Source organism: Amia ocellicauda, chromosome 22 (genome assembly GCF_036373705.1).
Source record: "Amia ocellicauda isolate fAmiCal2 chromosome 22, fAmiCal2.hap1, whole genome shotgun sequence".
NCBI lineage: Eukaryota > Metazoa > Chordata > Actinopteri > Amiiformes > Amiidae > Amia > Amia ocellicauda.
The window spans coordinates 2,314,958-2,333,064 of NC_089871.1; the positions used below are offsets into that span (position 1 = coordinate 2,314,958).

At 41.5% G+C, this 18,107-nt stretch overlaps 1 protein-coding gene across 1 annotated transcript; it reads right to left on the reverse strand.

Annotated features, from left to right (window-relative positions):
- Window positions 1-2,724: 2,724 nt before the first annotated feature.
- LOC136717970 (multidrug and toxin extrusion protein 1) lies at window positions 2,725-16,220 on the reverse strand. Its single transcript, XM_066695555.1, has 17 exons — window positions 15,710-16,220; window positions 14,874-14,975; window positions 13,953-14,021; window positions 13,451-13,599; window positions 11,556-11,598; window positions 10,830-10,874; window positions 10,441-10,538; window positions 10,089-10,186; window positions 9,853-9,966; window positions 9,586-9,653; window positions 7,369-7,477; window positions 6,606-6,681; window positions 5,961-6,030; window positions 5,020-5,152; window positions 4,633-4,727; window positions 3,993-4,077; window positions 2,725-3,385 (listed from the first exon to the last, which is right to left on the reverse strand). The coding sequence occupies exons 1-17, from the start codon at window positions 15,878-15,880 to the stop codon at window positions 3,156-3,158; spliced, it is 1,755 nt and encodes a 584-aa protein (XP_066551652.1). The 5' UTR covers window positions 15,881-16,220; the 3' UTR covers window positions 2,725-3,155.
- Window positions 16,221-18,107: the final 1,887 nt, after the last annotated feature.

The following is an 18,107-nucleotide window of genomic DNA, read 5'->3' on the forward strand; positions in this document are numbered from 1 at the left end:
GTCCCAGGTTCAATTTGATCCACATTCTGTTTGTCCATGATCCATATTCCTGATCTTCAAATAAGATCAAATCATGTTTGTAGGAGCCAATTTATGTATTCATAAACATTATATGTTTTATTTAACTTATATTTCTGTATGTTGCATTGAGTATAAACAATTGGACAGGACGCAGGATAGATGGTGTGTTGTTGGGTCACAAACGGGTTTTAACCACCTGTACCTTGTTTTCAAGAAAATGTGTAAAGAAAGATGATGTAAATAATATCTGGACGCATTGGCTTTGATTAAAGCGAAACGGAGCGTTGCTTTTTCACAGATAATTTCGAGAATGATTGTGTTTGTGATTTCAAATGTCATTGGATAAGTATTGTGTTAGTAGCCTATACTGTTTATAATCTTTTGTGTATTGCACACAATTAAGACTAAATAATACTTAAAGAGCATTAATCTCAGTAATTTACAGTATATGCATGCATTATTAGCGTCTCTTAATTTATATACTAAAAAATACATTTTTTTATTGATTCTTTTTACATTACCTTTTACATAAACGTAAGCTTTAATTTATGTGACATTATGACACGTATGTCCTAATGTTTATTATGACATGGTGTACATGAGCCAAATACTGTAACATTTCCCTGGGGCTAAATCCCAACCTAAAGTATTTTCGTACAAAATCCTCAACGTCTGACATCGTTGTTTTGTCTCCTGTATTTTAGTTCAGTTTGTTATTATGTGATAATTCCCTAACACGTAAAAACGTATTACGTGATATATATACAAACCCCTAAATGCATTGAAGCAACTGCCATGTGATTGGTTGGTTAGATAATTGCATTAATGAGAAATTGAACAGGTGTTCCTAATAATCCTTTAGGTGAGTGTGTGTATATATATATATATATATATATACACTCACCTAAAGGATTATTAGGAACACCATACTAATACTGTGTTTGACCCCCTTTCGCCTTCAGAACTGCCTTAATTCTACGTGGCATTGATTCAACAAGGTGCTGAAAGCATTCTTTAGAAATGTTGGCCCATATTGATAGGATAGCATCTTGCACTTAATGGAGATTAGTGGGATGCACATCCAGGGCACGAAGCTCCCGTTCCACCACATCCCAAAGATGCTCTATTGGGTTGAGATCTGGTGACTGTGGGGGCCAGTTTAGTACAGTGAACTCATTGTCATGTTCAAGAAACCAATTTGAAATGATTGGACCTTTGTGACATGGTGCATTATCCTGCTGGAAGTAGCCATCAGAGGATGGGTACATGGTGGTCATAAAGGGATGGACATGGTCAGAAACAATGCTCAGGTAGGCCGTGGCATTTAAACGATGCCCAATTGGTACTAAGGGGCCTAAAGTGTGCCAAGAAAACATCCCCCACACCATTACAGAACCACCACCACCAGCCTGCACAGTGGTAACAAGGCATGATGGATCCATGTTCTCATTCTGTTTACGCCAAATTCTGACTCTACCATCTGAATGTCTCAACAGAAATCGAGACTCATCAGACCAGGCAACATTTTTCCAGTCTTCAACTTTCCAATTTTGGTGAGCTTGTGCAAATTGTAGCCTCTTTTTCCTATTTGTAGTGGAGATGAGTGGTACCCGGTGGGGTCTTCTGCTGTTGTAGCCCATCCGCCTCAAGGTTGTACGTGTTGTGGCTTCACAAATGCTTTGCTGCATACCTCGGTTGTAACGAGTGGTTATTTCAGTCAAAGTTGCTCTTCTATCAGCTTGAATCAGTTGGCCCATTCTCCTCTGACCTCTAGCATCAACAAGGCATTTTCGCCCACAGGACTGCCGCATACTGGATGTTTTTCCCTTTTCACACCATTCTTTGTAAACCCTAGAAATGGTTGTGCGTGAAAATCCCAGTAACTGAGCAGATTGTGAAATACTCAGACCGGCCCGTCTGGCACCAACAACCATGCCGCGCTCAAAATTGCTTAAATCACCTTTCTTTCCCATTCAGACATTCAGTTTGGAGTTCAGGAGATTGTCTTGACCAGGACCACACCCCTAAATGCATTGAAGCAACTGCCATGTGATTGGTTGGTTAGATAATTGCATTAATGAGAAATTGAACAGGTGTTCCTAATAATCCTTTAGGTGAGTGTGTATATATATATATATATATACACACACACAGGGAGGGAAAAAAGTATTTGATCCCCTGCTGATTTTGTACTTTTGCCCACTGACACAGAAATGATCAGTCTATAATTGTAATGGTAGGTGTATTTTAACAGTGACAGACAGAATAACAACAAAAGAGAGAGTGCTCCTAATCTCAGCTCGTTACCTGTATAAAAGACACCTGGGAGCCAGAAATCTTGCTGATTGATAGGGGATCAAATACTTATTTCCCTCATTAACATGCAAATCAATTTATAACTTTTTTGAAATGCGTTTTTCTGGATTTTTTGTTGTTATTCTGTCTGTCACTGTTAAAATACACCTACCATTAAAATTATAGACTGATCATTTCTGTGTCAGTGAGCAAAAGTACAAAATCAGCAGGGGATCAAATACTTTTTTCCCTCACTGTACGTCATCATACAGTCATGATATTGGAATTATAGTTAAAATGTATCGCCTACTACTACCTATAGTTATAATATATGCAAATTATTATGCACATTAATCCTTTGGTTCAGAAACTTATTTCACATTGAACACATTACTCGTCTTTCTTGGGATAAATTGTTTATTCAAATATAGATTAATTAGACTTCAGTTGCTATCTTTATTTGATATGAAAAATATCTCTTCACATTTTTCTGCCCCAACTCCTGTTTACTTTCCTTAAAATCCTCCTAAATTAGAAACTCAGTTGTGATTGGAGTGTTCAGTCACACTGTGCTTATTTATTATAATCTCTCCGGGGCGGACAGAGTTCCATGTCATACTAAACTGTCCGAGATGTTTGCTTGTGCTTTTCAGTTCTGGTTTGCCTGCAGACTGAGCAGGTCCTTATGACTCTACAGGCTGAAGATGCTGCATCTGAGGACTGAGGGAAGTCAGGATATGAAGAGCTCAGCTGAGGCAGTGTGCCCCCCCTACTCTGCCCCTGAAAGAGGTGGGACAAGCTGCTGGGGGTCTGATGGAGTGGCCCAACATGTCTGTGTCTCAGCCGAGGATGTTGATCAACACCAAGTTGATAATGACTCCGGCTGCCAAGATGAAGAGCGCACCACACAGAGCCAACCCCCGGCGCAGGACCAGCGACCTGAAGGGCAGCACCTTCCCCACAGTGCTGACAGATGTTCCTGCTGCCTGTCCCCCCTCGTTCAGGCCCTCCAGGTCAGTGTGGCCCCCCAGAGGGTTGGGGTCCTCCACCTGCATCTGCTGCAAAGTGTCTGAACACACACAGATGAGCACAGCGTTACTCACCTCAACACACAGTCAGAGCTACACACATGGATTCTCACACTCATCTAAGCACACACTTGCACACAGTTTGTCCCTTAGCACCCCTGAGCTCACCGAGAGACACGAAGGGAGTTTGTACTTGACCATGAATTCTGCATTTTGCTACGTCTGTCTTTTAATCACAAATTACTCACGCTAAGCTTTCAGATTGAAAGAGGAAGGAATCACATCTCTGTCCTCATGATAGTGAGGTTCAATAGTTTCCAGTGTACAAGACTAAGAAGCTCAACTTCAAATATATATAATATAGGAGTACCTAGCTTGTAAAATGAAAGGGGACGAGTGGTTTGGAATTATTCTCCACATCTTGTGGCACAAACTTGTATATCTACCATATTCATGATGTCACAGTCAAAACATTGAAGTGATTATGGCCTCTTTTGACAATGTATCAGCCACGTTTATAAATCATGAATGTTCAGATTATTTTTATGTTGCTGTTTTATACCTGAGCAGACGACTGCATTCATTGACTGCAGTACACAGTGTGTGCAGTGTGTGCAGTGTGTGGAGACACAGGTGAACGGTCTTTACCCTGTGAGGGGCTGGGGGTCTCGAGGCCATTCTCCATGCCGTCGTTTCTGTGGGGTGCGTTCTGTACCCCGGCTCTCAACAGCGCCTGCAAAACACACAGGTCAGCTCTGCTGCAACACCTGTCCCTCTGGGTTTTCTTACTACCTGGGAGGGTGAGACCTAACTGACTGAATTCCAGGTTTGTGTGAAGAGCATCCCTATTCATAGCTGTCTGGGTGAGCCAGCTTGGTCCTCCTGCACTTCACTGTGCTTTGGTATACACCCATGAGCCAGGTTTAAAATAGGTTTGCTTGTACTTTCTCCTTTGTTATCCTATACAGAGTGCAATATCAAATTCATGGGGGGAGGTGTATTACAATCCTTGTGAAATTGCATTCTTGGATTTTATAATTAAATCGTATACATTAAACAGTCATTGTGTATTTAATCAAATTGACTGAATTACAATCGCGTTCTTATTTTTGAATTCTGAAGGCTCTGCTTTTAATACAGAACGTAAAAAGGCCCTGTTTGGTACCTCAGAGCCCATTTTGTTCCAAGACTGTAAACTTTCTGCATATTGAAATGAAAAATAAATCCATTAAAAAAACTACTTATCTGAGTGGGCAAGCCCGTGTGAGCAAGAGGCCCAGGGACTCACCTCATCTGTGGCCTTGTTCCAGTTCATTTTGATGATGAAGACGATTAAGAAGCAGGACTGGAGCGCCACACAGATTAATAAACCTGTCCACAGCCCTGTGGAGAGGAAAAAAGTTTCAGAGAGTAAAATCGAGGGGGTGCTGCAGTCGGAGAGTGGATGAGGTGAACAGAGCCTTCACAACAGCACTTTCCGACCATTTCACCCTGATCTCCCACATGTATCCACTACAACATTGATAATGAAAATGGCACGAGGTACACACAGTGTTGAAGTTGTACTTTGATAGTGAATAGTAACACTGGCAGCCACAACAGCAGCCTGCGGTGATGAGCAATCGTGACATTATGGTAACTGGGCGTGTTGCTTCTGTCTTGGATCTTTCCTTACCAATGATTCCCATGTGTGCAGCAAACATTAGGGAAATTCCAATGGGAAGGCCGATAAAATAGTATCCCACCAGAATACCCATCGCTCCGATCTTCTGCTTGCCAGCCCCCCTCACCACTCCTGCGGTCACACACTGGAGAGAGGAGACGCACAATCACAACACTGACACTGTCACCCTGAGTACTGGGACACTGGGGAGGTCTTTACATTCACCCTCTAAACCAGTGTTCTTCATTGCAAGGCCTGCGGGCCGCTGGCGGCCCCAGGTGGCCTTCTGTGAGGCCCATGACGTGCCCCCCTACAATACAAAAATTGTATTAATTATATTAAGGATTGCATTATTTTGTCTTGTAGGTAGTGTGGCGGCCCTCGCCAGGGGTGTCGCTAGACTTCAGGTCACCCGGGGCTGACAGTGGTCAGTGATTTCTCTGGTAAGACCGGGGGGGTTGCCGGTGTTTTCGTATTATGTTTTTGCACGTCAGCATAATATAATCGCGCAGAAATAATCAGGATTGGATCAGAAGACCCGGACTTCCAGGGCTTAAACCCCGGGTCTCATAGTAATAGCCCCGGGGCTTAATGCCCCAGAAGCCGGGGTCTAATGACGCCGATGGCCCTCACACTGATGTCTTATTGGCCGAAGAATACTGCTCTAAACTGAACTTAGTGTATCAGTTTAACCTCAATATTTGTTTCTTTGTCTTGTTTGGTCCTTTGCTGTTTCTTTATGGCTATTAGTCTTTGACATGATGTGTCACCCTGATGTGCATAGATATACAGTGATATTTCTTTTTTAAATATAGTTTGGCAATTTGTCTATGATTTTATTAGGAAATAGGAAAAAAAAACATAGAGCTGATTTTACAGAGCAGCTCTGTGAGATGTGAGGAAAAGAAGAATTGATGATATAATCTTTCCATTCTTTCTGTCGATTTTCTCACCGCTGCCGCGTCAAAGAGGTGGAACGGAGCATACAGAACCATCACCTGTGAAACCCTCTCTCGAATCTCCCTGTGGACAGACAGACAGGCCCAGATTCAACCCAAACTGAGAGGCATGCGTTAAGAACAAATTGTAAGCCTTCGCATCAATGAGCCTTGGCCGCCCATGACCCTGTCGCCGGTTCACTGCTTTTCCTTCCTTGGACCACTTTTGATAGGTACTGACCACTACAGACCGGGAACATCACACAAGAGCTGCAGTTTTGGAGATGCTCTGACCCAGTCGTCTAGCCATCACAATGTGGCCCTTGTCAGAGTCGCTCAGATCCTTACGCTGCCCATTTTTCCTGCTTCTAACACATCAACTTTGAGGGCAAAATTTTAACTTGCTACCTAATATATCCCACCCACTGACAGGTGCCATGAAAATGAGATGATCAGTGTTATTCACTTCACCTGTCAGTGGTCATAAGGTTATGGCTGTTCGGTGTATATTATATATATATATATATACACCGATCAGCCATAACATTACGACCACTGGACAGGTATAACCCTGAACAGTGCTACAAGTATGTGTGTGTTTGTGTTTGTGTATGTATGTGTGCAGCTTCATGGAGAATAGAGAGCGATAAAGTGACTCACGGGTCGTTAGTGAAGACGTAGGCGATGACATCCTTTGTCCCCCCGATTATAGCAGCTACAAACACTGAGACCAAAACTGCAAGGCAAGGAGAACACTGACACGTAACAAACAGTCTATAACATGCAATGAGTAGGAATGTACAGCTTCTGGGGCTACAGTTCAGGTTCTTCTGAGATTATTAATTTTACCCTACAGATCCCATTGCTTTTCTCATTTTAATCTTAGAAACTTCATAGCATTGTACACCAATAAACCATTGGGACATTTGGACATTAGAAACGAGTGACTTGTTTTGTACCAGTAGTGTCCTGCTGAAGAATATGCAGGCGTGTTTACTGTCTACAGTAAAGACCTGTATTCTTCAAGATCCAGTTGTGGCTGTATAGAGAAAACAGCATTATTCATTGTGTGTTGTCATCACTGTAACCTCCCTGTGATTTCCATTGTTGCTGTTCAAATCCTGACAAGCTTTTATATACTGCATTATAATTTAGTTGGTGTTTCTCTCGCAGCTGCAAGAGACCTCCAAAAAGACAACCCCAGTGTGTGAACACAAGCTGACATCTTGAGTGTGTGCTAAACGCAGATGTGTAAAACAATACAGAAAATCACAAGCAAAATGCCTAACTAGTAGCAACACCTGGTGACAGATAAACCCTTGTCCACTAAACCCACAACTCGCTGTTTTCCCCTCTGTGTGTGTCTAAGGTTTGGACACCTAGTAGTGGATAATAAAGGAGTCCAGTAGCTCCACTCACTCACTTGCAGAAGCAATGCCTATTTTGGCCGACAGTTTTGCGTTCTCTTTGTTTCCAGCCCCCAGGGCATTGCCCACTCGCACGCTGACAGCCACACTGAAACCAAGAGGGAACTGCCAGGGGAACAGAAACACCAGTCAAGGTTAGGGTTTGGGCAGGTGATAAAAAATGCAACTTCATAACACTGTGGAGTCAACCTTGCAGGCAGCAGGAAAATCCTCCCTGACTGTAAAGGCTTGAAGTGTGAAAGAATGTGTTCTCTATGACTTCAGTGCATCATGTCTGCACTAATTAGAAGTAGGATGCATGACTTGTATTTTATATTAACTGTATATTTTACCTATGCACTTCTGTAATTGTTAAGCTGTAATTGTATTATGCTTGATGTGTAATTTTGTAGTATTATTGCACTTGTATCCTGGAAGTTGCCCTAGAACAGTGGTTCCCAAACTTTCTGGGTGGCACGCCCCCCATGTCCATTACCATTTATTTATTTTGAAAGCCCTAACATTTACCAAGGATGAATATACGTTAAAACTTGTTTGCATTTAACTTTTCACAATTTTATTTGTCCATTTACATTGGAATCTCTCTATACATGGACCTGTTCTTACTCCATCTAGTACGGATGAGCCTGAATCAACATAGTTACAGAAGATACAGTAACGCTCTCTTTCCATGTTATACAATTTTACTAGTTATTTATATATATATATATATATATATATATATATATATATATATATATATATATATATATATTAAGGATTAGAGTGAATAGTCGAAAATTCAACTATTTGTTAAAGATGGTCGCTATCAACAAGTGAATCTAACATTCGATAGTAAAATAATAATAATAATAATAATAATAATAATAATAATAATAATAATAATAATAATAATAATATTGATTTTATTTTAAAGCCTGTTGATTGGCTCTCTATGTAGCTGTAATGAAGATTGACGGGAGGGTGGGATTTGTTTTTTCGTGTTTGTGATTGGCTGACAATGACAGATCTGCACGACTCCGTCAATGGGATCGGTGGAATTCGCAGATCTGCGGAAATCTGCGGCACTACAAGAACACGATCAATGGCTTCCTCTCTTTCTGCTTGGAAATACTTTAACAAATTAAATTAAAACACTGTTAAGTGTATAATATGTGCAGTGCAATTAATATACCATAAATCTACAGCTGGTATGTTAACCCACCTAAAAGCCAAACACCCTTGTGCGACACTAGCAATGACAGAAAAGGAAAGAGGAGCAACAAACTAATATTATTAAAACACACTTTCACTAGAACTTGAACGCACAGGTATGTTTCCGAATTCATTTAATGAAGTTGTTGTGTTAGATGAGTATTTTAAAATAAAGTTCAGATCTTCTTGCAATTGTAAAAATGGTCACATTGCATTATTTCACATTTCATGTATTTTTTGTTAATGTGTTTCCATAATATTGCAGCAGAGAGTCCTGGCGAGCTCGTTTCCCACTCGATGACATTTTGGAGCTGCAAGTTATTCTTATGTATGTACTTTACCGTGATTTTCACCATATAAACTGCTGTGTATTTTGATGTGAAACTACCAATCAGCGGCTTTCACAGACGCTGCTGCCTGACAGTCCTCTATTCTGATTGGTCAGGACTGGATATGGAAGAATCCAATAATTGAGACCCAGTTTCCACTCTTGTGAGTCGCAACAGTACACTTTGTTTTTAATGTATGTAAGTGTAGAAAAAGTAGTTTCACAGAGATAGGTTGATGCTAAAGAGATCAGTTTATCCAATGCGATTTCAGCAGGGCGGCAATCAACAGTTGTCAGATCTCCTAGTGGATTTCTTGTCTCGTCTTGACTTTTAACAAATTCAGCTCTTTCCCTACCCCCCCCCATAAAGGGTCTTGCGCCCCACTGTTTGGGAACCACTGCCCTAGAAGACGAGAATGAGATGAGCTGAGGTGACGGAGCACTGACGATGAACACTGTGGAACCATCACTTTTATGGAAATGGAAAACCTCTCCAAGGAAAGGGCCTTTAGCTGAGATCTGCTCCAATCTAGGTTAAAGTGCACAGTGAGGAGTAATTAAAGCTGAAACAAGTACCATCCAGACATATAGATCTTCATAATCTGTTTTCAGACTCTTGCTGCCCTTGTTTACACTTACTTTGTTCACTAGCCTTGTCTGGAGAAAGGAAAAAATATCCTTATTCACTTACCATGTATGCAATGGTAGCAAGTATGTAAACGACAGACTGCGATCCCAACTCCACTTCGCTCACCAGTCCTGCAAAAGAGAAGGAACCAACAGAAAGCTCACAGACTGATGTGTGGTCATGTGTCACAGAGTAGCTCAGTGATATTTTGCCATTTCCAAATGCCTACAATTGCACAGCCGGGTGGATGTTTTATTTAATTTATTTCTTGTTTATTATTCAACAACAATCAAGAGAGACTATCAGCCTCAGTGAAGCATGCCTCCTGACCTGCCAGGAATCCTCCGAGCTCAAAGGTCCACCACTCCAGGCACATCATGAGCATACTGGGAATGGCCAGGTGGATGAAGGGACCCCATTCCTGCAAACACTCGGTGGACCAGCCTGCAGGGGGAGCCAGAGAGTCAGGGCCTCACAGAGCATTCAGAAAATGAGAGCTTTGGTTTCGGGTTAGAGGCAGTACTGCCCTCACGCCAGTGTCTTTTCTAGAGTCGCATTTTCCTCACCGCCCCATGTCACCTTGTGCAGTTTCTTCCAGATCATGTACGCATACAGCAAGATTGCGAGGGAGTACTGGGAGAGAGTGTTGGCCGCCGCCGATCCGCTGCACAAAGGAAAAATACTGTTTATGCCGCCGGCTCCGTAATCCATCACATGTTTGGTATATAATCACACCACTCCTATAAATAGACATTTGCATATGTTTAAAATAAAGCTTTCCATTGTTTTTCATAAGATCAGCAAATGCTCGGGCTAGACATTTCAGTTCCTGTTTCTATTGTTTCAACTCATCGATGAAGCCCCAGTCAAACACCACCTAGACACACAGATTCTGTCAAACAGCTCGACAATACTTACGGCACTCCCAGATTCAGCACAAACAGAAAGACGTAGTTTATAAGCGCATTTAAAATATTGCCCACCACACCAGTGATAACCTGAGGCCAGATTATACCCTGAAAAAAAAAAATACATTTAAAACTAATTAAAAACAGTGTGTCGGTACATCTAAAAGTAAAAGTGCAAAAGTCTTAGACACATTTAGGGGTTTACAATAGGTTAAATGAGCATTAGCAATTTACTCAATTGTTACTCAATGTGTGTTGCCTACTACTGTTATAAGTCTGCCTGACAGAAAAACTTCACTGCGTGAAATAGGTGGAATTGTTTGAGAATTATTAGGAGGCTCTGGTATCATTGCCCTGTCATCCACATTACAAAATCTCACAATACCAAGTCCTTCTGACCTGATTCTGCAGGTATCTTGCTTGCAGTTGACTGAGAAATGCTGCCTGCAAAACAAATGTAAACATAAGGACAAATGGTGAGTTGAAATGGGTTTCCACACCCCCAGGCAAGAGCAGGTATTCTGTATATTTGTTTATGCCAATAGCTTCATTATCAAATGAGACATAACTGGCAGCGTGGCTCGCTCCAAAGTGCAGGATTACCTGGAGACTCTGGGACTCTGCTAGGGAATTGCACTGCTAGAGATGGGGAAGGAGTTATTGCTGTAGTAACAATCACAGCACTGTAGGACTTGTATAAACCTATCAATATAATATTAAATAGCTTTGATTACTTGCTGAGATCCCCCAATGACTGCATATGGTAAAAAAACAAAAAACAAAAAACAGACATATTTAGAAGGTAAATATAGTTTATTTAGGCCTAGACGTGCTTGACTAAGGGAACAATGACCTGGCCATGAGGACAGGTACGTCAGAACCCCCCCACTAGGTAGTTGTAATGACTCCAGTGACTCGAGTCCCTACATGAAAAGACTCGAGTCCTTACTTCTCTGCTTGGTAAGGGGGATGGCAGGTGTCAACCTCCTGCACTTCAGTTTAAAACTACATTTTTCCGCCTGTCATTTTGGTTGTGATCTGAACTCGCTCTTCATGAAAGTGCCAAAAGTGCCCTCAAGTCTGAACACAGTGTTTAGGGAATAGAGATTTCAGTATAGTACTCACTGGAAGAGCGGGCATAAATATCTTCACATAGAGCTGCGACAATCTGCAAGAGAAAAGATCATAAGAAAGAACATAAGAACATAAGAAAGTTTACAAATGAGAGGAGGCCATTCGACCCATCGTGCTCATTTGGTGTCCATTAATAACTAAGTGATCAAGGATCCTATCCAGTCTGACTGGAGTTTGTTCAGATGCCTCTCTGTGTGAAGAAGTGTCTCTTGTCTTCTGTCTTGAATGCCTTGAAGCCCAATTTCTATTTGTGTCCCCGAGTGCGTGTGTCCCTGCTGATCTGGAAAAGCTCCTCTGGTTTGATGTGGTCGATGCCCTTCATGATTTTGAAGATCAAGTCCCCACGTAGTGTCCTCTGTTCCAGGGTGAAAAGGTTCAGTTCCTCAGTCTCTCAGTAGGACATTCCCTTCAGACCTGGAATAAGTCTGGTTGCTCTCCTCTGAACTGCCTCTAGAGCAGCGATATCTTTCTTGAAGTGTGGAGCCCAGAACTGTCCACAGTATCCAGATGAGCTCTAACTAGTGCATTGTACAGTCTGAACATCACTGCCCTTGTTCTCAATTCTACACTTTTGACAATATACCCTAGCATCCTGTTTGCCTTTTTTTATTGCTTCCCCACATTGTTTAGATGGAGAAAGTGAGGAGTCCATGTAGACTCCTAGGTCTTTCTCATGCATTACTTCATCTAGTTCTATTTCTCCCATAGTGTAATTATAGTGGACATTTTTGTTACCTGCATGTAATACCTTGCACTTGTCCACATTGAATTTCATCTGCCAGGTGTCGCCCACAACTGAATATTATCTAAGTCCCTCTGAATAGCTTGTGCTACCGAGATTGTATCTGCTGAGCCACCTATTTTAGTATCATCTGCAAATTTGACAAGTTTGCTAACTATCCCAGAGTCCAGTTCATGAATATAGATTAGAAAAAGCAAAGGCCCTTTTGAACCTTATCAAAAGCATTTTTGGAAAATCTAAGTATATCATATCATATGCTTTCACATGATCTACAGCTGCAGTTATGTGTTCGAAAAATTCCAATAAATTAGTAAGACATGATCTGCCTCGTCTAACCCATGTTGACTATCTCTAAGAATATGGTTTTCATTAAGATGCTCCTCGATTTTCTGTCTAATAATTTTCTCCAACATTTTACAAGTAATGCAGGTGAGAATGGTCTGTAATTTCCTGGTTCAGTTTTGTCCCCTTGCCCCCCTTATTTTGTCTTGTGGATTGGTATGACATTTGCTGTTTTCCAGTCAGTTGGCACATCCCCTGTTCTAAGTGTCTTTTGGAATATTTTAGTTAGTGGCCTATAAATAATTTCCCTAATTTCTTTAAGTACTGTTGGAAATATACCATCTGGTTTAGTACCTCCTCCTCATTTATCCTGATCTCTCTTGGGATTTGACTGGACTGATTGTTAACCTGTGGCATGTGATCCATTTTTTTCTTTTGTAAAAACCTCTGTAAAATACTCATTTAGAACATTTGCCACATTTTGTTCGTTTTTCAAGATACTTCAATTTTTGCCCTTTATCTGTTTCATGATCTCCTTTAAGGGCTTCAAGAGCAGATCAGATCCCATGAGAAGCTTTAATGTGTAACTAAGGCATGGGCTGTCCTGAAAGGCCTAAAGACGTCCGTGTGCTTCAGGAAAACTCAACAACTCTGCGTCTCGCTTTAGCTGTTCACGTTAAGTGCCTGTAATGGCTCTTTCCATTTGTCGCTTGCTGATGGGTGTTGAGGGGTTTTGGGAGATTGAAGTCTGAATCATTATTTCCCAGGCAATGTAATGGAGCCCGATGGTGATCTGAGCTAACTGATATAGATGGTGTGCACAGAGAGGGTCCCTCGAGCCCCAGCCCTGGCCTGAGCTGACCTGGCCACCTCGGGGCTCTGCTTCACAGCCAGCAGGATGGGCTCGGTGTTGATGAGAAGAGCCCAGCAAGGGAAGCAGGCCAGCAGCAAGATCAGCACCCCTCTCTGCAGGATGACCCCCACACGCTTCAGGTTACAGCCGCCGAAGGTCTGCAACACAAACAGGGTCAGTACAGGGTCAGCGGTGCCATGTGATGCCGGTACACTCATGTGGTCTCCAAGGAGGTTTTCGTGAGTAAATCAGAGAAAAACGCATGCTATCTGCCTGTCTGTGCAGACGTATCCATTAATAATTGGAGGCGCTTGCAGAGGTGAGCTCAGAGCAGGCAGGATAGTTTTCTTGGGGGACAGGACATTAGAGGAACAATCTACATAAATAGGTAGCAGTACAGAGATATCATTCACTTTGACTGATTAAATTTCTGCACGGTAAACATTTTTTAAAGATGATGGAAGAAATAATCGAATTTGATCAAAACAAATTAAAGACTTCAGCCCCTTACCTGAGATATCAGTGTGTCACAGGCAGACGACAAGCCTGATCCAATGGAGATCCCTGTAACATTTATAACCTGGAAGACAGGATGAGGAGAGAAACGAGATGGCATTGTCCGCCAGACACAATACGGAATAGTCATTCACATGTGAATGTGTCTATACACCTCTACCCCGATATAATGCGAATTGGGAAGTAAGGCAGTAAAGCAAGAATAGTTGAGCTGAGCAAATTTACAGAATTTTTAATCTTCTGATCTTCATTGCATTAAAAGTAGGTTTGTCTGCAAGTCTTAATTAAAGTTATATTGTTGAGTTTAAATCAGTTGATTTGACCTTTTTAGCTTCATTTTAACCTTTTCTAAAAGTTTAAACTCCCATCTCTAAAATGTTACGAACTATTAAATTAGTTAACAGCTCACATTACTTAATGTACGTATAAAATAGTTGGCTAAGTGACAAGTGATATTTTTCACAGCAATTTGTGTCATTTATTAAAAGCGTTTTCTGATATTTTACGTGAATTTTACATTTTCCTAAGCATTACACGAAGACCTAACAATTGATATACATGAATGAAGCCTACCTCCTTTGCTTGCTAGCTCTATCAAAAATGATTTGCTGACTATTATTAACGGAAATGCAAGTTCGATATAATGCCATTTCACTGATAACAGTGGGAGTTTGGGCCCCAGAGCAGCGCGTTATATCAGGGCAGAGAGAAACTACACACTTGTGCTCAGTTTCGTGTGACTGATGTGTGTGGAGGCGGAGGCATGGAAGCGCTCTGTTACAGGTGGACTGTCTGCATGTCCCCCACTCTTACTGTTAACCCCCTTAACCCTGCTGTGTGCTTTCATGCCACGTATAGAACAAGCATCATCTATTTCACTGCTGACTGTGATCAAGGGAGACGGCTGATTACTTACTGCAGTGGCCAGCGCAACAGCAGATAGCTCGGTCTTGCCCAGATGGCCACAAAACACGGTGCTAACGAAGCTTATCATAAAGACCATAAGCTGGGAGATGAACTGGGAAAAGGAGAAGGTTGTGAGACACCATACAACATCCATTTACAATAGTGCTTACCTAACTAAAGAGCAGTTCCCCTGAACTACAACTACTGGTCTACATTTTCAAATGCCTCCATGTAGGGATACAGCCCGTGTTGGGATTGATAACCGTGGATGTAAATTGTAGCCTAGATATGTATGAATGCAAAATACATGAATTACACCCATACATAAATACAATCCAGATCTAGATCTTTGTAATAGTGCACATCGTGATTGATACAGATGAAATCAAATGAAATCTCGAGTATTAAAAGCCAATCTTGCAACAAGCTGTGAGCAAAATGTAACCAGCCGCTCTCGTATAGCGTTTCAGTGGGAAAACATCATGATCCATAAGGCAGAGGTCAAAGTATTCACTGCCCAGTGTGAATCCCACAAAACATTTCTGACATTGGAGAAGAAACATGTTCAATTTCTTCTCATTTTTAACTAGACAATCTTCTCGTCTCCTCTGAGCAGCGCTACACTGGAGCCGGTAGATGTGACAGTAAATGTTGCGCTCCTGTCCTGTGTGCTGACTGGAGCTGTAGTCGGGCTTCACGTAGAGCCACCATAACTGGATACTTCAACACGAACTGCATGCTGTCATGATAGTGACATTTTATTTTAGGACACGAAGACCCACCATTTTAAGCTCAGCTATAGGTTGATATGTGATCTAAATAAATGTGGAGAGTGTTCAGTCTTACCACAGGTCCTGCTAGTTTCCCAATGTGGAGCAGCTCCTCTCTGTAGTTGATCGGTATTAAAGCTCGCAGGCGTCGCAGGCAGCTGCTGCAAACCGTCCCGGCACAGGAGCCCGATTTACTGGAGGTTTTGTCAAAATGAAGACTGCCGTCTGAATCCATGTCCTCGACCATTTTGTTGTGGGATAATCTCTCCTCAAGACAGACGACAAGGCAGTCTGTGCGCTTACTGCCGTGAGATGAGCCAGTTTGTCTGACATCATGCGGTTTAAAGGGGTATTTTATACTCTGGATAAAAAAGTTAATAGTTAATGTTGATGGCTCTTCTTGGCTTGGTGTACCAGCCTGTTTTTTCTATTTGATATTATGTGGAAAATGCGTATCCTCACGAAAAATTGTCAGTTATTCCGTGTAGGATTAATCATGTAGCCTTTATAGAGATATGTGTGATTTTATACCATAGCCTTGGAGATATCTTGGCTGATAACAAAAGGTGGGCAGATGGTAATGAAAAAGGGAAACCCATGCAGGAATAACATTTAAACTGTCCTGAATTGAAATTACACATTAACAGAGTGGGGTAAGTAGTTTAAAGAGAGTCATACTGGCTCAGTGACAGACAGACAGACACGCCTGGTTCACTTTCACTCGCAAACTCTCAAAACAGGCTGATGCAATGACAAAGCAATATTCAGCAGAAAAAACACGCATGTCTCCATCACAAATCGTTTTCCCATAACTCAATACATGCCGTAATTGTAATACAAGTCTTAAATGATCATATTATCAAAAGGTTGAAGTACAAAAAGGCGTCCTCTCATATCATAAAAATACTAAACCATGATACCAAGCTAAAATAGCCTACAATCCAAAAAATAAGATGACTGTGATTGGGGGGGAACTTAAAATTACACTTTATTCTCAATTCGTGTATTTGACAGAAAAACCTATACCCACATATGTTTTATATATTTTAGCCCAGGTAGTTGCACTGCGCTCAGAGATCGTGTTCGTTCAGACGGTTGCAATGTGTTGACGCTACAGCCTTGATGGACCACAGACACCGTGACCACTGTCTCCCCGCAAACTGATTCAGTTTCTATCGCAGCTGCAGATTCATTGAGCACAGCTTTATACTGAAGAAAGAAACGCAGATCTTGTCAGCGCACAAAATAAATAAATGTAAGCACAGCACGTAAATCCCCTAGGTGGCTGCGCACCTGCGCAACACCCCCTGCCAGCTGATCGTATCGGATATCGCGATTTTTGACCATCTATCGTTGACGATATGTAATTTTTAATATCGCCCAACGCTATCTACCATATTCATGATGTCGAACAAAACGTTATAGAGTAATTATGGCATCTTTTTAAAAATGTACCACCCACTTTTATAAATCATTAATGTTTAGATTTTGATGTTTATGTTTTATAAATCTGCATACTTCATTGGTTGGTTTTTTGTTTTTCATTTATTTGTGAAAGATAAGTATTAAAATATCATATCCTGACCATTGCCAAGTGGATGCATGTAATACTCTATTGCTTCATGTTTATATCTGCAGTCTGTGCAGGTTGTTTTGTAACTGTAGTTCTGTGTAGTTCAGGGGCGGTGGCGGGGTATGGCTTGGTTGGGCTACAGCCCCACCATGAACAACCAGGAATTTCACCGAGCAGAATCAGCGCAGCCAGTGGCATCGGCGGCCACCTGTTATGCTCCGTTAACTGCTGTGTCTCTGTGTGTCTCTTATTGTGTGTCTCTGTGTGTCTCTCTCTGTCTCTCTCTGTGTGTCTCTGTCTCTCTGTGTGTCTCTGTGTGTCTCTGTGTGTCTCTGTGTGTCTCTCTCTGTGTGTCTCTGTGTGTCTCTCTCTGTCTCTCTCTCAGTGTCTCTCTCTGTCTCTATCTCTGTGTCTCTGTGTGTCTCTCTCTGTCTCTCTCTTTGTGTCTCTGTGTGTTTCTCTATCTCTGTGTCTCTGTGTGTCTCTCTCTGTCTCTCTCTCTGTGTCTCTGTGTGTCTCTCATATTGAGTATTTTCTATTCATAAGTTAACGTTAAGTTAAATTAATGTGGATTGTCCCAGGTTCAATTTGATCCACATTCTGTTTGTCCATGATCCATATTCCTGATCTTCAAATAAGATCAAATCATGTTTGTAGGAGCCAATTTATGTATTCATAAACATTATATGTTTTATTTAACTTATATTTCTGTATGTTGCATTGAGTATAAATAATTAAATTATTATTCATTTGATAACGTGATAATGAATGGAATTGATTGAGAACGGGGAAGGAGTGAAATAGTTCAGGAAACTGGACAGGACGCAGGATAGATGGTGTGTTGTTGGGTCACAAACGGGTTTTAACCACCTGTACCTTGTTTTCAAGAAAATGTGTAAAG

Coding starts and splice junctions, on each gene's coding strand:
- LOC136717970 (XM_066695555.1), bottom strand. CDS start 15,880: ATGGTCGAGGACATGGATTCAGACGGCAGTCTTCATTTTGACAAAACC. Junction 13,600..13,952: donor GTGACACACTGATATCTCAG/GTAAGGGGCTGA, acceptor TTTGTGTTGCAG/ACCTTCGGCGGCTGTAACCT. Junction 6,031..6,605: donor TACGTCTTCACTAACGACCC/GTGAGTCACTTT, acceptor GTCTGTCCACAG/GGAGATTCGAGAGAGGGTTT.